The sequence below is a fragment of the Urocampus carinirostris genome, chromosome 16 (genome assembly GCF_059441175.1).
Source record: "Urocampus carinirostris isolate Australia breed hairy pipefish chromosome 16, RoL_Ucar_1.0, whole genome shotgun sequence".
NCBI classification, from domain to species: domain Eukaryota; kingdom Metazoa; phylum Chordata; class Actinopteri; order Syngnathiformes; family Syngnathidae; genus Urocampus; species Urocampus carinirostris.
In genome coordinates, this window is record NC_142364.1 from 6,347,844 (window position 1) to 6,362,842 (window position 14,999).

A 14,999-nucleotide genomic window follows, 5' to 3' on the forward strand; every position below is an offset into this window, starting at 1 on the left:
GAAAGAGATGCACACAACACAAAATCTAACTTAAAGCAATGTCCGGATATTATTCGACATCCTGAAAATAATGTTTATATCTACCGTTATTCGTAAGTCAAATAGGGTAAGTAAGGGGGCGTCTGTACACCCTTCATAGTGCCCTGTTTAGGTGTAGCATGCACATGTCGCGCAGGGTGCACTGACGCCTTAAAGCACAATGCCATACAAATGAATGCCAGCAGCTGTTCATCACAAGGTAAGAAATGCAATGGCAAATCGCAGCCACCATCAAGCAGGTCAATTTAAAGCAGACTAGTGGTCAAATATGGCAACAATTTCAAGCATTTACAAGCAATTCACCCAAAATTCAAGCACCTTACAAACCTTGAAAACACAACATTAAAATACAAGCATTAGTAAGGATTTGCAGCACCTGTACAAACCCTGTTAGTATCTTAATCTACGTATTCATCTTAAAAGATAAAAAATGTTGGCTCTTCATTTTCTTCCTATTGGGACGGACAGAATTGGAACCTTGACTGAGGTCATCTAACTCGTCACTTTGTCCCAGAGTTGTTCATTATTCCGTTTTCCGAGCTTATGGCAATACGTCAAATGCGTTTTGAAAAGATTTCGAGTGTGGCGAGTGACGGCAAAGTGAAGTGTGACACCCTCGCACATGCAGATGCCCTAAAGAGACAGGTGACGAGTTCCCATCATGCCTCATCCTGCATCCGTGCCACAAACACACTTCCTTTGGCCGGGCGAGGAAACGTTTAACCTAAGATGTGAACGCGGATGAGTGGAAAAAAACATCATAAACGTAAGTACAAGTAAGCACAATTGTATATATAGAGAGAAATGTATTATAGAGCAGGGGTGGGCGGACTACGGCCTGCGGGCCACATGCCAGTCTTTATCATCTGGGCCACTAGACTAAAATGGTCCAAAAAGAATTACGATATATATATATATATATATATATATATATATATATACACAATAGTAAATAAAGTACTATTAATGAAAAATGTTCTTGGTGCAAACTTTGTTCACATTGTCTTTTTGTGTCCACAACAAAATTACTACCACAGCAATACTAAAAAGTGACTATCATACTAAATCTCAAATTTAACGCTTAAAACAGGGACCTAGTACATTTTGCTTTCAGTCTGAAAGGAAAAAAATACCGTATAAATAATACAGAAATACTACAAAAAACAGCTACAGTAATATTACAACAATAATTGATAAATACAACAAAAATACTACTATGTTAATAAGGCAAATTACAGAAATTCTACAAAATAAACTACTCTGGAAACACTTACGAATGTCTCTACATGCAAAAGTTTGAGGTTCCTGTACAGAAAAATATTGCCTCAAGTTACAAAGGCTTTTCAAGATAGGAAGTCAATAATACAGTACAGTACGCGCTGCTATTAGCCGCTCCCAGAGTTTGCCAAACGTGAACAGACTGGCTATCTCTTCGAATCTGCCTGGCAAACCAGTGTGCATGTGTGCACCCAGCATGCTCTTCGTGTCACCAACACAGTTCGCAGTTCGGAAACGAGGAGGAGGAGGGGTTTCGGTAAGATAGTGAGGAGGAGGAGTCATCATTTAATCATTTTTGCAAAATTGAAGTCATGGAATTTGTGAAAATTAATCCCCTAAAAAAATTCTTGAAAAACTGGGATATTGCTCATTTTAATGTCTGGCTCACAATATATATAAATATATTTATTCTTTTATTTATTTATTTATTTATTTTTCACATGATGTGCCTCTCGCTTTATGTTTATTGTGATCTATTTATAACATGAATTGTTTCATTTACTGGTGGTCCTTTATGGTTTATCAAAAAAGAATTCATACCGCACTTTTGCGGCCTTGGAACGGATTAGCGCATCTACATTGAAAATGTGTCTCTACTTGGGAAGTTTTCATGTTACGAAGCTACTCCCAGGACGTATTAAATTCATAAGTAGAGGTACCACTGAACTACAAAACAATTTATACAGGAATACTACAAAAATAGCACTACACGAAAACTTTTAGACAAATAACAATAATCTGTAGGTTCAAAGAATGTGCGTTATACTCCCCCCTCCATCCACCCGCAACTTCACTTGACCAGCTCAGGTCACATCAAACCAAAGATAAATATTTGTTCTTTCCTTTACTAGTACATATATATGTCTAATGGAATTTAATATTATACAAGTATATGAAACATAAAGGGCAGCACGTGGTTAACGCGTGTGCGACACTTCTGAAGTCATGAGATCGAACCGCCTATGTGGAGTTTGCAGGTTTTCCCCGTGCTTGCGTGGGTTTCCTCCGGGCACTCCAGTTTCCTCCCACATTCCAAAAAGATGCATTTCAGGTAAATTGGCCAATCCAAATTGTCCCTAGGTGTGAATGAGCGAGCAAATTCTGTCCCTTTGTGCCCTGCAACTGGCTGGCAAACCAGTCAGGGTGTCCCCTGCCCACTGCCCGAAAATTGCTGGGATGGGCTCCAGCACCCCCGCGACCCTACTGAGGATAAGCGGTATGAATAATGGATGGATGGATGAAACATAAGCGGATACTTATCATTTCGGAAAAAAAATAGTCCCTCACCTCACACGCCATTGCCTACCATCCCTGAAGAGCAGGATGACGCTTTACATCAAAAAACAACAGCGACCAAATGATGTAGGTGCTGTATCGAAGTGAGATGAGAATGCTTTCCCTGCTACCATGGAAACCAGTACTATCTGTTTCATGTGAGGAAGGAAACCCCCTACCCAAACAAACTGACTGGAGCAGGATGGGCGCCGTTAGGCTGCATTTGCCTAAGACACACCCTTAATTGTGATTACTTACTAAATACAACTGTGCAAATTTTATGTTTTTATTTATAATACCCGGCGTATTCAAAATGCAAATGATATACTGGATTCCGCTATTACTCTTGGTTAAACATGAAAAATATGCACTGGCTTCAAGCCTTGTAATAATACACCGGACAAGCAAGCCAAATTTAAATATGTATGCATAAACACAGACACACACACACAGACAGGTAGCGCCAGGCCACCAGCACTGATGAGAAAGATGCTGGCCGACATGCCCCCAAAGAAAGAATTTGCTGCTGTCCCTCCATCACACCTACCTGTTTTCTTCACACATGGCTTCTTCTTCTTCTTCTTCTTTTCTGGGGCAGCGCGAGACGCCTTCAGGAGTCTCTCGCCCCCGCCTCCCTCCATGCATTCATCCCTCCCGGGTGTCCATCTTCCTCTTGCCACCTGCAAAACACAAACGTCTTTCATTCTTCTCTCCTCAAACCCGATAAAAGACTCAAACACAACACTGGCCTCAACACCCTCACCCCCCCTTTGTCCTGTAACCCCCCCCCCCATGCCAAGCGTGCTGTCCAGCTTTTCACTTGCAATTAGCTTTGTGGCCCTTCGCACTCGTCAACTGTCGCGAGTTTAGCACCCAGTCATGACGGGGCCTTGACAGATCAAGCTAAGGCGGCCTGACACCGCTGGTGTGAAAGAAGATTCTAATTCCGGATAATTAGCTGACGAGAGCACGGGGAGGGGAGAGGACGGGGGGGTTTGCGACTTGTTCGGTGGTGTCGGGCTTAGGCAAAGTGGCACAGTGCGCTAAGCATTTTTTGTCAGCTCGGTGTTCATCTTTCTACTCCGCTCTTGTTGTACGTCTCATGGATTTTGGTGACCTCGTTTAATGGATTCCTACGAGGGTTTGAAAAATCACAGACTATCGAGTATTGTCGTACCATAATTGGTCAAGTCAAGTCACATCCGAGGAAAAATTCAAAATCTTCGACATGGGGAAAATAAGAAACCTCAAGAAAGAGGCTGCAATAGATGTTGCATTGGGTAATGATACACATAACATGGGCAATAGTAAAGGATTTTATACATTGGACTATAAAGGACTTTATACGATTGACTACAAATTACATGTATTGAGTTAATTGCGATAGATATTCATTGACTGGGCTTTAGTTCAATGTCAGGGCAGGCTGTTCGAAATGCATACTATTTTGTCAAGGGAATTTTGATAACAGGACTCGTGGATTTGCTGGCACAGGACGACAGGCGCTGTTGTGGGAGAGCCAGACCTCAAGGTGCGCAAACAACTGCTTGGCATGCCCATGGGAGGAGCCGAGACGCCATCTTGCGGGGGGACGTGAGCCAATAAGAGAAATGAGGAAAATAAGAAACCTCGACAAAGAGGCTGCAAGAGATGTTGCATTGGGTAATGATACACATAACATGGTCAATAGTAAAGGATTTTATACATTTGACGATAAAGGACTTTATACGATTGATTACAAATTACATGTATTGAGTTTAATGCGATAGATATTCATGACTGGGCTTTAGTTCAATGTCAGGGCAGGCTGTTCAAAATGCATAATATTTTGTCCAGGGAATTTTGATAACAGGACTCGTGGATTTGCTGACGCAGAAGTACAGGCGCTGTTGTTGAAGAAACAACTGCTTGGCATGCCCATGGGAGGAGCCGAGACGCCATCTTGCGGGGAGACGTGAGCCAATAAGAGAAAGCTAAAGAAGTTTAGAAGAAGGCTTCCCAAACACATTTCAACGTCACTTCAGCCGTAGCCGATGGAGTACACTTGGTTCTTCTGTTCCGAAAAATAAACATCCGCCCCGTGTGGAAATGTCGGCTTTCCTGGTCATTTTTCTCTCAAGAAACGAGCGCGCATAATTGTTGGATGAATGTAGGTTGTGTTTGGTTAATGGAGTCAGATAACTAATTCGAACAATTTGGTAAACGGTACTTTTTGATAGTTAAATTCCAAGAATAGTAACAATAAACATAGTAATTTTTTTCCCACAGTTATACTCTATATGTGAAATGATTAACACATTATTATACGATTGAGTTTTTTTTTTATTACATCATTTCACATGTTATTTTCAGACTAAATCGCAAGAGGGCACTCTAGGCCTGTGTTGATGATTTCCACCTGTTGTGGGGAAAAACTTTTCAGCACGACAACAGTCATTTTCAAAAACAACTGAGCACGGAATGATAAAAATCATATTCAGCAGATCACAAGCTACAAATAGTGAAATATGCAGCCAAAAACAAGCAGAGGAAAGAAAGTTTGGAGGTGAGCATAAGTCAGAAAAAAACAGCTTATCGTCTACCTTCTGAGTTGGGGGAGTTGTTTACTGGTGAAAGTGACACCAAGGATGAATATTTTATTGGATTTAGTGACTTGGAGGAAAGTTGATATTTTGGTAAACATGTTCTTTAGGCTAGAGTTATCTGAATAAGTCCCAATATGTTCCGTTGTTATTAACATTACCAGGCATGTCAATCATGTAATGTTAGTATACTGTACAATTATTCAGTCTGTTGTTTTCCATGTTTTATTTAAAATTGCCTTTCAAGATGACTTTTGTGTGTTTGGTGTTTTATCAAATACATTTCCCTCAAAAAACGTATACTCTAGGTGCGTCTTAGACATTATTTTTTCTTCTTGATAATGCATTTTAGCTATTGCGATTTATAGTCAGGAAAATATGGCATGTAAAATCATTCAAGGAGTCCAAGACAGCGACGATCCTCATTGCAGTAATCATGTACCTAATTTTTCGGTCCAAAAGGCACACCCGAAAACCCCAAAATGGCCAGAAAAAACGTGTTCCTTATAATCCGGTGCGCTTTGTATGCAGACAAAATTAGAAATGCGTAACCATATTTGTGCAATTATAAATTTGTGAATACATTTTACTGTTGACCGCAAAAACAATAGAGGCAACGGGTCTCGAACCGGATGGCAATGGTAAGAGCACCGAATCCTAACCACCAGGCCGCTAGGGATATGAATGGTTGGTCACCATTGCATAACTTTGGATGCAACAGGAATTGAACCCGGATCACGGAGTGGTGAGTGCCGGATCCTATCCAGTAAAGCAGTCTAGTTACAGACGATACATGAATAGCAATTTGGTTTTATATCATTATCACACTATTTATGCACCGGTTAAATCCGGCAAGACTCGTAGGGGGCGATGACCCTTCATAGCACGATGCCATACATACTAATGCCAGTTGCAGTTAATCGTTAGGGGAGAAGATTGCAAAAGCATAGCATCATTTTTAAACGAACTTGTTGCGAAACATGGTAACAATTTGAAGCATTTACAAGCACTTTACCAAAAATTAAAGCACCTTTTTATCCATAACAAAACATTAAAATTCAAGCATTTTCAAGTTTTTCCAGCAACTGTACAAACCCTGTTCAAGACACTGATCATGTCAAAGATTTAATAAAATGTTCTAGGAAATCATAATGATCCAACACGGGTAAGCTATTTCCAGAACTAGTTTGCGGGCTACTTTGGTGTTCTTATGAGATCCCCTGGTGCCTATGAGAGCAACCTGCTTTAGATGTGGGATGTGTAGTTTGAAGTGTATTTAGTTTAAAATTAGATATTTTCTCAAGTATGTATTAGCAATGCCAAACTGAATACAAAGAGCCTTTATGATTGTTTTCCGGTGCACCTATCTGCTTTTATCATCGGTGATCCGGCCATGGAGTTTATTACGCAGGAGGGGAAGCGGTGGTAGGGAGGAGAAAGATTTCACGTGTGTGGTTGTGGTCTTCTTTTATTCTAGGATGAAAATGGTGAAAGTAAGAAATGCATCATTTCAAAAACAGTCCAAATGCCATCCAAAACCCCTCCCCCCCAAAAAAAGAGTTTATTGAAACGCTTCAAAGAATTTCACATACCAGCACGCGCAACAAAAGGGGCTCGACAGAGGCTGCAATGACGATTTCAGCCAGGAGAGTCCAATATTTTGAAGTTACAGACACCACCTTTAATACTGTTCAAAATGTTCCATTCCCATCCATCAAAAATCTAATAAACCCTCGTCACACGGGGAACCCGATGTTGCCAAACACGGCCGGTGCGTACGGACAATGCTGCACATCTTAATCGCGTCATTAGCAAAACATAAAGCAAGCCGGGGCCTTTAGAAGGCGGGACGCGCCCCGCCGGCACAAAGATCATCAACGTGCAAACACAAAACCATGAAAAGAAATGGACGCCCGGGGCAGGTGCAACCCCGGAGCCAAATTAAAGCACTAAAGCGCCAGTCGCGAGCTATAGTTAGCGCTGCGGTTTAGGGTGTGAAACACATCGCGTGTTGTGTGTGCTTTTGTGCGCGTAGGCTAAACCCAATGCACACAGACTAATGGCCGAGTCGCCAGCACCTGCACCGACACAATGACGGAGACCGTTCGTATGTTTGCACGTCGGTCGGACCTGCTGATACACGTTCAAATCCAGACTTGGATGGCGTGTTTACACTTTTTCTGCTGGGTCCTTTGGTGGTTGGGTCAATCTTTGAAGGATATGGACCCATGTGGGGGAGGCGGGAACTGGAGGCAGGGGTGCTCAAAACAAGGACGGTATTTATTAGGGCAGTGTTTGAAGGATTTTATACATTTAACTATAAAAGATTTTATACTATTGAATACAAGCTATATTTATTGAGTGCAATGAAGATTTTCACCGAGTGGGCTATAGTTCAATGACAGGTCACTCTGTTCCAAATGCAGAATATTTTGACAAGAGAATTTGATAACAGGACTTTGACGGAGGACGGCAGGCGATGTTTTGAGAACAAGGCCCTGATGACGTAGAAACGCTCGGTGTTGTTTTGAGTTTGCCAGACATCGCGACGCCCAGGGGGGGCTTCCTTGGCACGCCCATGAGAGGAGTCGAGACGCCATCTTGCGGGGAGAAGTGGGCCGAGAGGAGAAAGCTAGAGGACTTGAGAGAAGGCTTGCCAGAGACTCCGACGACACTAATTCGACTCATTCGGCCATATTCGATGGAGTTCACTTAGTTAAATTGCTAATGAAATTAAATCTGCCCCGATCGAAAATGTCGGCTATTCTTATTCAACTTTTCCATCAAGAAACAAGCGCGCATTGTTGGGTGAATGTAAGTTGTGTTTGGTTAATGGAGTCAGATAACTAATTTGAAAAATTTGGTAAACGATACATTTTAATATTTAATTCCCAACATGTTTTTCAGCCAGTGTGCCGGGCACACTAGTGTGCCGCTGGAATTTGACCAATTTTATCCTTTCAAAAAATCAGGCCATTATTCAGTATTTTTGCTATCTTCAGACGAGGAACTGTAATAGTCATCCATATCAGTAGGTGGCAGTAGATTTTTAGATACTTTTTATATACTAATTATCTGCTTATGAGGTAGCATGGTGCATTTAATAATTTAACAAAGCGATTTAAGATTGGACTGTAAAAAATTAAAACAAAGCACATCACTTTTTTATTTTATGTATTATTTTCTTCTTTTTATATACTAATTATCTGCTGATGCGGTAGTGCAGTGAAACATTGAACATAACTTCACTTTCAAACATTTTCGACAGACGGTAGGCCTCGGAACTTTTTTATAAATAAATATGTACCTTGGTTCAAAAAGGGTTGAAAAACACTGTATTAGGGTTGCAACATTTTTACAGAAAAACGAATCTTGATTTTGATGAAATTTTCAATTTTAAAAGCATTTTTTGTGCTAGTTCTGTTTTTAGCTAGGACTCAACCCTTGGATGCATGACCTACACTCGTCCATGAGTGGGGAGAAAATTACTGTGAAAATAATAAAAATACTAATGGCATCATGTCATGAACACGTTTTTATGAAGAATAACTGGAATATGACAATATTATAACTTTTTCAAAAATTGTAAAGAATTTGGAAGAATAACAACTCATTTTTGATCTGACGTATGCATCCAAGGGTTGATGATAGTGACAGGGCCATCAGACTGTTGAGAATAAGGATGTGTCGGTATGATTTCACCAGTCACTGGTCCTTTTGGAGTTTCCAAATGGCCGCTTTTGAAAATACTTAGACATACAGTTAGAAAAACGTGTAAAATATTAATGTTTAGTTTTTCAGATTATGATCAACGATGACCTGGGACCAAGTAAGGCTTCATGCTACTGCCCATGCTACAATCATCTGCAGGCATGTGATTGCAAAAATCCAGGTGGGAACAAAAATTTCTGTGTGTTCTAATTTAGATGACTCCATTTTAGGGACACTTGCATGGATTATTTGAAAAGGGACCAAAACCGTCCAGATTCTCCAAACGGTTAAACTACTGCATTCAATTTTCTTTGGGTACGTCTTGAATTGGGACTTTCAGTTAATTTTAACGGTTTGTTAATTGGGTCAAAATTAAGTATAGCCCCCTCTTCTGGGTAGCTTTGTTAGGGTCTATAAATACTTGAGAAAAAAAAACACTGTCTTGCGATTTCACAATTGCACTATGTCACTTTGCAATATCGATTAGATTAGGAATAATCGTGCAGCCCTAGTATTTATTTACAAAACTAGGACCACAGTACCAAACCAACAAGTGGTCACAGAGCAACCAACAAAAATGTCCAAACAAGAAACAAAAACCAAATCTGGAACTGAAAAAATGCAAGGTAAAGTCACAAAGAAAACGGAAACAAAAACCAAAATCTTACATGACATGGTAAGTGACGCAATGATAGCATGGAAATGCCAATGATCCAACCAAGAATGGTGTCGGCTAGGAGGATTAGGCGTGATTGGACTCAGGTGTGTCCAGTTCGAAACACGGTTGGCGCCCTCTGGGGGAAGGTAACGCACCGCATCCTGACACAATTGCGCTACGTTACATCGATTCAATTTTGGTCTATCCTGCAGGCAACTACTCAATGGATTTATACTCATGATTATTATTGTTATTAATAATGTAATGAATTTGAATGTTACAATTGTTATTATTATTATATTTATTAACGTTTTAGAGAACAAGTTTAATTTTTGACAAAATATGGTCAGATGATAAACATGTCTCTGGTAAAGAAAATGGTGTGGACCAATGATTTATAGCCTTTGCACCTAATGCTAGGTCAGTTAAATTAGTTAATAGAGCTCATTTTTCAGGGCTGATACCGATAGTTAGTATTGACAGGGGGCTGATATTAATATGCTGTAAAAGCTTGGAAATTGGCGAAAAGAAACAAAGGATATTTGTTCTAAATTCATATAAAATTTTAAAAGTTCTCTGAAACTTTTTACAGTAAATAAATCAGAATTTTAACACAAATAACACTAATCTTTCACTCAAACCAAAAACTTAACAGTGCATGAAATAAAATTAGGCTCAGAAGCAACTCGTAATAAAGGTACAAATACCTATATAGCTCCCTGATTTTTTTGATTGACAAACTAATGTTATGTTAATAGCTAATAGATCAGTCTCCACCACTACGTGCTTCCCTTAAACAACTACGGTTATTACGCTATCTTAATCACAAATGCGGTTTTCTACCGCTGTCTTTTTAAAATCTTAATATTACCAGCAGTCTTAATTTACAGGCATGTCAGGATTGAGTAGTTAGCAGAGCTGCTGCGGTTTACTCCGCTCTAACGTTATACTTCTAGCTTCAGTGGCTCCACCCCAGTCGCTTATCCACTCACAAGACAGGGAGGTGGAATGCGGGACAGAGGGAAGGAGAGGCTTGGCTGCATCTGAGCCTAAATAAACCCAAAATACAGATATAAGTTCTATCTATCTATCTACCTTAGTCATATCCCTCAAGAGGGGTGACTGACAGCAAGACAAACACATACAATAACAAAGAAATTAAAAAAGGGAAAAAATTGCAAAAAAACACACACAAAAATCTTTGGACCATGGCCAACCCAAATGCCCAAACAAGTTAAGCACCTCGGCACCTAAGTTGGTCATGCTTTCGTCCCTCCAGATGAAACGGGACACAAGAAAGCGGCCATGTCACTCGGGTCAGGGTGACAACACACTCTTCTCTTCAACAGCAGGGCCCGACAGCTTTCATTGGTTTACCCCTGCTGCATCATACAGGTGCCCTGCCTATCCCTTAGAACGCGCCCAAACATCCAAGTATCCTTTCACAACACCTCTCCACTCATTCCTATCACCAACAATAGGTCTTGCTTTCACTAGATTTACACCTCTACTAGATTTAGACAGATATAAGTTAAATTCCCAAATATCAGTACCAAAAAATGGTCACCTTTAAGCAGAGCATTTAAAAAATTATGGCACTAATTCCGCATACGGCTAGCATGTTTTTTTTTTTTATGTTATAATATACAGTAAAAGCACATACACCAAAATATGCACACATAATCACAGTTGGCGGGGTTGTCTTGGAAGTCGTCTCAACTTAAAGTGGAATTAATGCGGTGTGACATGTGTGATGTCACATTCTTTGCACCACCGGCTGCGCTGTTAATGGCCATTAGAGGCATTAGAGAGGCTCTGATTGGCGTGGCGGCACAATGTGACCCACACAGCGTAATGCGTGTGTTGTCTCCATCAAAAGCCGGACTAGACCATTTCCAAATCCGCCTCGCCTGAACGATTGGAGGAATCCTCCGCCACCGCATCGACACATTTAGCAGTTTAACCACCCGTGCGTGTCTGCGTATCGTCCGGCTGCGCGGAACATTTAAGGCCGGCGCATGCGGGCGGGGTCCATCCGAGCATGTGCGAGGAGGGGCCCGGCCGGTGGCGTGAGGCAGACACGACCGAGACGCGAGAGCGGCGCTTTTGAAATGATATCTATTACTGTTAGTGACAGCCGTCCCACAACGCTCGCCCTTGACGCTGCGGAGGTCTGACAAGCCGAGCGGAGTGACGCTGATGGCGGCCGGCACAAATCACAATCGCTTTACTGCATCGGCGCCGCCGTGCTCTCCCTTAACCCCGACCCCGAACCTCTGCGCACCCCCCGAAAACAGGGAAGGTGGCAAGGAGGAAAGTGTTAAAAAAGTACAGAGGACTTGTCCTACAACTGAGCAGAGATCTCCGATACCACATTTACGCTTTTAAAAAACATTTCAGATATTAAGTCATGGATGGCAGAGAACGAGGACGAAGCAGAGGTCTTAGGCTAGGTTCCACATGCAAAGCTCAATTCAATTTTTGGGTGATATCCGGGTAGAGCGCTCGTCTTGGGATCAAGAGATCGCAGTTCGAATCCCGGCTCCTCCGTGTTATATGTGGAATAGAATAGAATAGACCTTTATTGTCATTGTTACAAAATGAGTTAACATATTGTGACAACGAAATTGGCATGACACTCCAGTGTCACACATTCACAGTGAAGTAAAAAACCCAAGAAGATAAAGGAACAGAGAAGATAAGGTTATGAAACAAGGAGGATAAGGTTATAGTTATAATTTACGCAAAATTTACACAAGAAATGTCGGCATATAGGATGTTACATACAGTTTGGTATTGTAAGGGTTTGTGCAATATGCCTTTGGTGCAAAAATAGTCATAGTGCAAAAAAAGATAGTCAGCATTGTGCAAGGTGAGCAGTAAACATGGTGCAGTCAACATTGTGCAAGAAACATACTTGGGTAAGACGCTGAACCCCTAATACCCCCTATATGCAGGTTAGCGCCTTACATGGCTGCACGGCCGCTGTATGGAAATGTGAAGCACACTGTAAAGCGCTTTGGGAAGTCTTGACTTGAAAAGCGCTATATAAATGCAGATCATTTCATTTCATTTCTTTCATTTCCAACTAAATACTACTTGATCTGTGTGAACGCTACGAGTCATGTTTATTTGTATAGCCCTTAATCACAAAGAGTCTCAAAGGGCTGCACAGACCACAGATTATTGCAAACCACAGACTGTTATGACACCATCCCCTGATCTAAAACCTACATTAGAGCAAAACAAAACTCAAAAACCTCAAATCATGTTCATTTGTAAAGCCCTTAGTTACAAAGAGTCTCAAAGGGCTGCACAGACCACAGATTATTGCAAACCACAGACTGTTATGACACCATCACCTGATCTAAAACCTACATGAGGGCAAGGAAAAACTCAAAAACCCCAAGTCAAGTCATGTTGCCCAGCGCTTTCTGCACGGAAGGTAAATACTGCACAGACTTCTCTTTTGCAGTATTTTGAGACATGTTTACAAAATAACCAACTCTATTTTGAAATCATTATCTACAAAAAATGATGGTCAAAATGAGCCTCAACGATCTGAAGTAACTGCAGTAAGGAAAAAGGTGAAGTGGTATATTTGTTGATATGAGACACAGACTATGGCATTATTATTTCATGAACTTCATTAAATCCTAAAATGTCAGACAGAAATCTATAATGCGCTGAGGATTTAGCTTTTGTCTGGAGAGTGGGTTTAGCGGTTTTGTAGAATTTTGTCACCCAGTTAAAACAAGCTAGTTTTGTTTTCTCTCAACATCAACAAGCGTATTTAATCATTTATTTTAACTTCTCACATACGGATTCACTCATGAACGAGGATGTACCGTAACACTGAGCTTTCCGCGCGGTGGAAAAGAAAACAGACGGCGAGATTTCTTCCCGAGAAGGAGAGCATAGTTGCTCATATGTGGGGAAAGGGGCTTAATCCCGGATGTGTTGACATTTCTAGCCTTCGGAATACTGCTCATTTCCACCTAGGACTGAAAACATCTTACCGTGCAGGAAATTAAGGCTGATCCTGTCTAATACGCAGCCTTAACTTTACATATCCGCTCAAGAATCCATTCGAAAACTTTGCAATTATTGGGCGAAAAAGTCTTGTTTTACACAACCTGGGTCGGGAGGATCAGGAGGTAGACTGATGTGATATTGGTTCATGGTGTAAAAGGCTAAACGTCATTGTATTTGCAAAAAATGTTGAAGGTCATTTTAAAAATAATTCATATTTCAATGTACTTTACCTTGGTACAAAAAATACAAATGAAATTAAAAAAAAAACAACATTAAACACATATAAAAGCGAAAAATGAAAAATAAATTGGGGCAGGACACATCAACGTTAAATCGGTAAATAAAAGCCAGATGACGACAAGGACAAATATTTGAACAAAGTGTTCCAGCCACGTTTGAATGTTCCAACAGCTTGAGCCGATTGCTGGTGCTCAGGAAGTGTGAGCCACAGTTGCAAAGCATACAAATACAGCAGGATGCAGTCTCCTGTTCTAGGCTCTGGTTCTGGGAGCACACAATACCTGACAACTATAGGATACTAGAAGCTACGAAGGGAAATAACTTCATTAGATCCTGAAAACACAGAGAATATGCCGTCATTATCCATGTTTAATTCTTATAACCACATTTGGTCAGAATCATAGGCTTAGAAGCTTGGTCATCAGGGAAGGACTCAGAGTAGTCCGTGGTTCTCTGCGTTTAGAGAAGCCAAATAAGCTGGCTTGGGCATCACCCTGATGAGGAGTTTCAGACATTTCTAACCAGCAGAAGGACAAATCTGGACATAGTGGAGAGACTATGTCTATCACCTGGCATGAGAACACATCATGATCCAATCTGATGAAGTGGATTGGTTGAGGACGGAGAGGTTTTGGTTTGCTGAATGCCTCCCTGGTGAGGGGTTTTCAGGTATGACCCACCAGCAGAAGGATTACCCAGGAGAAGCCTGCAAGGGTACATCTCTCGGCTGGCCTGGTAACACATCAGGATCCAATCGGAAGAATTGGAAGAAGTCACTGTTGACTGAGAGGTTTGGGTTTCCTAGACCACTCTCTGTCGAGGTGTTTCAGGTATGTCCCGCCAGCAGGAGGATAACCCAGGAGAAGCTGGCAAGGGTACGTCTTTCAGCTGGCCTGGTCACACATCAGTATCCAATCAAATAAATTGGAGGAAGTGGGTGTTGACAGGGAAGTTTGGGTTTCCTAATAACATACCTGTTTCAGGTATGTCCCACCAGCAGGAGGATGACCCAGGACAAGCTGGAGAGACAATGTATCTCAGCTGACCAGGGAAGACCTTAAGACCTCAATGGATGAGCTAGCTGAAGTAGCCAGGAACAAGGAGGTCTGGGTTTCCCCAGCGACCCATGCCTGGTTAGTAATAGGTGTATGGACTTGGTTTATGATGTGACTCAAAAGGTA

The 14,999-nt window shown here is 41.3% G+C and overlaps 1 protein-coding gene across 6 annotated transcripts in view; it reads right to left on the bottom strand.

Moving 5' to 3' along the window:
- Positions 1-14,999, bottom strand: part of LOC148350073 (uncharacterized) — a 407,697-nt gene that overhangs the window by 255,291 nt on the left and 137,407 nt on the right. For all 6 annotated transcript variants that reach the window (XR_015847080.1, XM_088319758.1, XM_088319757.1 and 3 more), the window contains one exon: positions 3,140-3,272. Coding sequence is in view for 5 of the 6 variants with exons in the window: in XM_088319758.1 (XP_088175884.1) it covers positions 3,140-3,233 (94 nt within the window). In the remaining variant the exon portion in view is untranslated. The remainder of the gene's footprint in view (positions 1-3,139; positions 3,273-14,999) is intronic.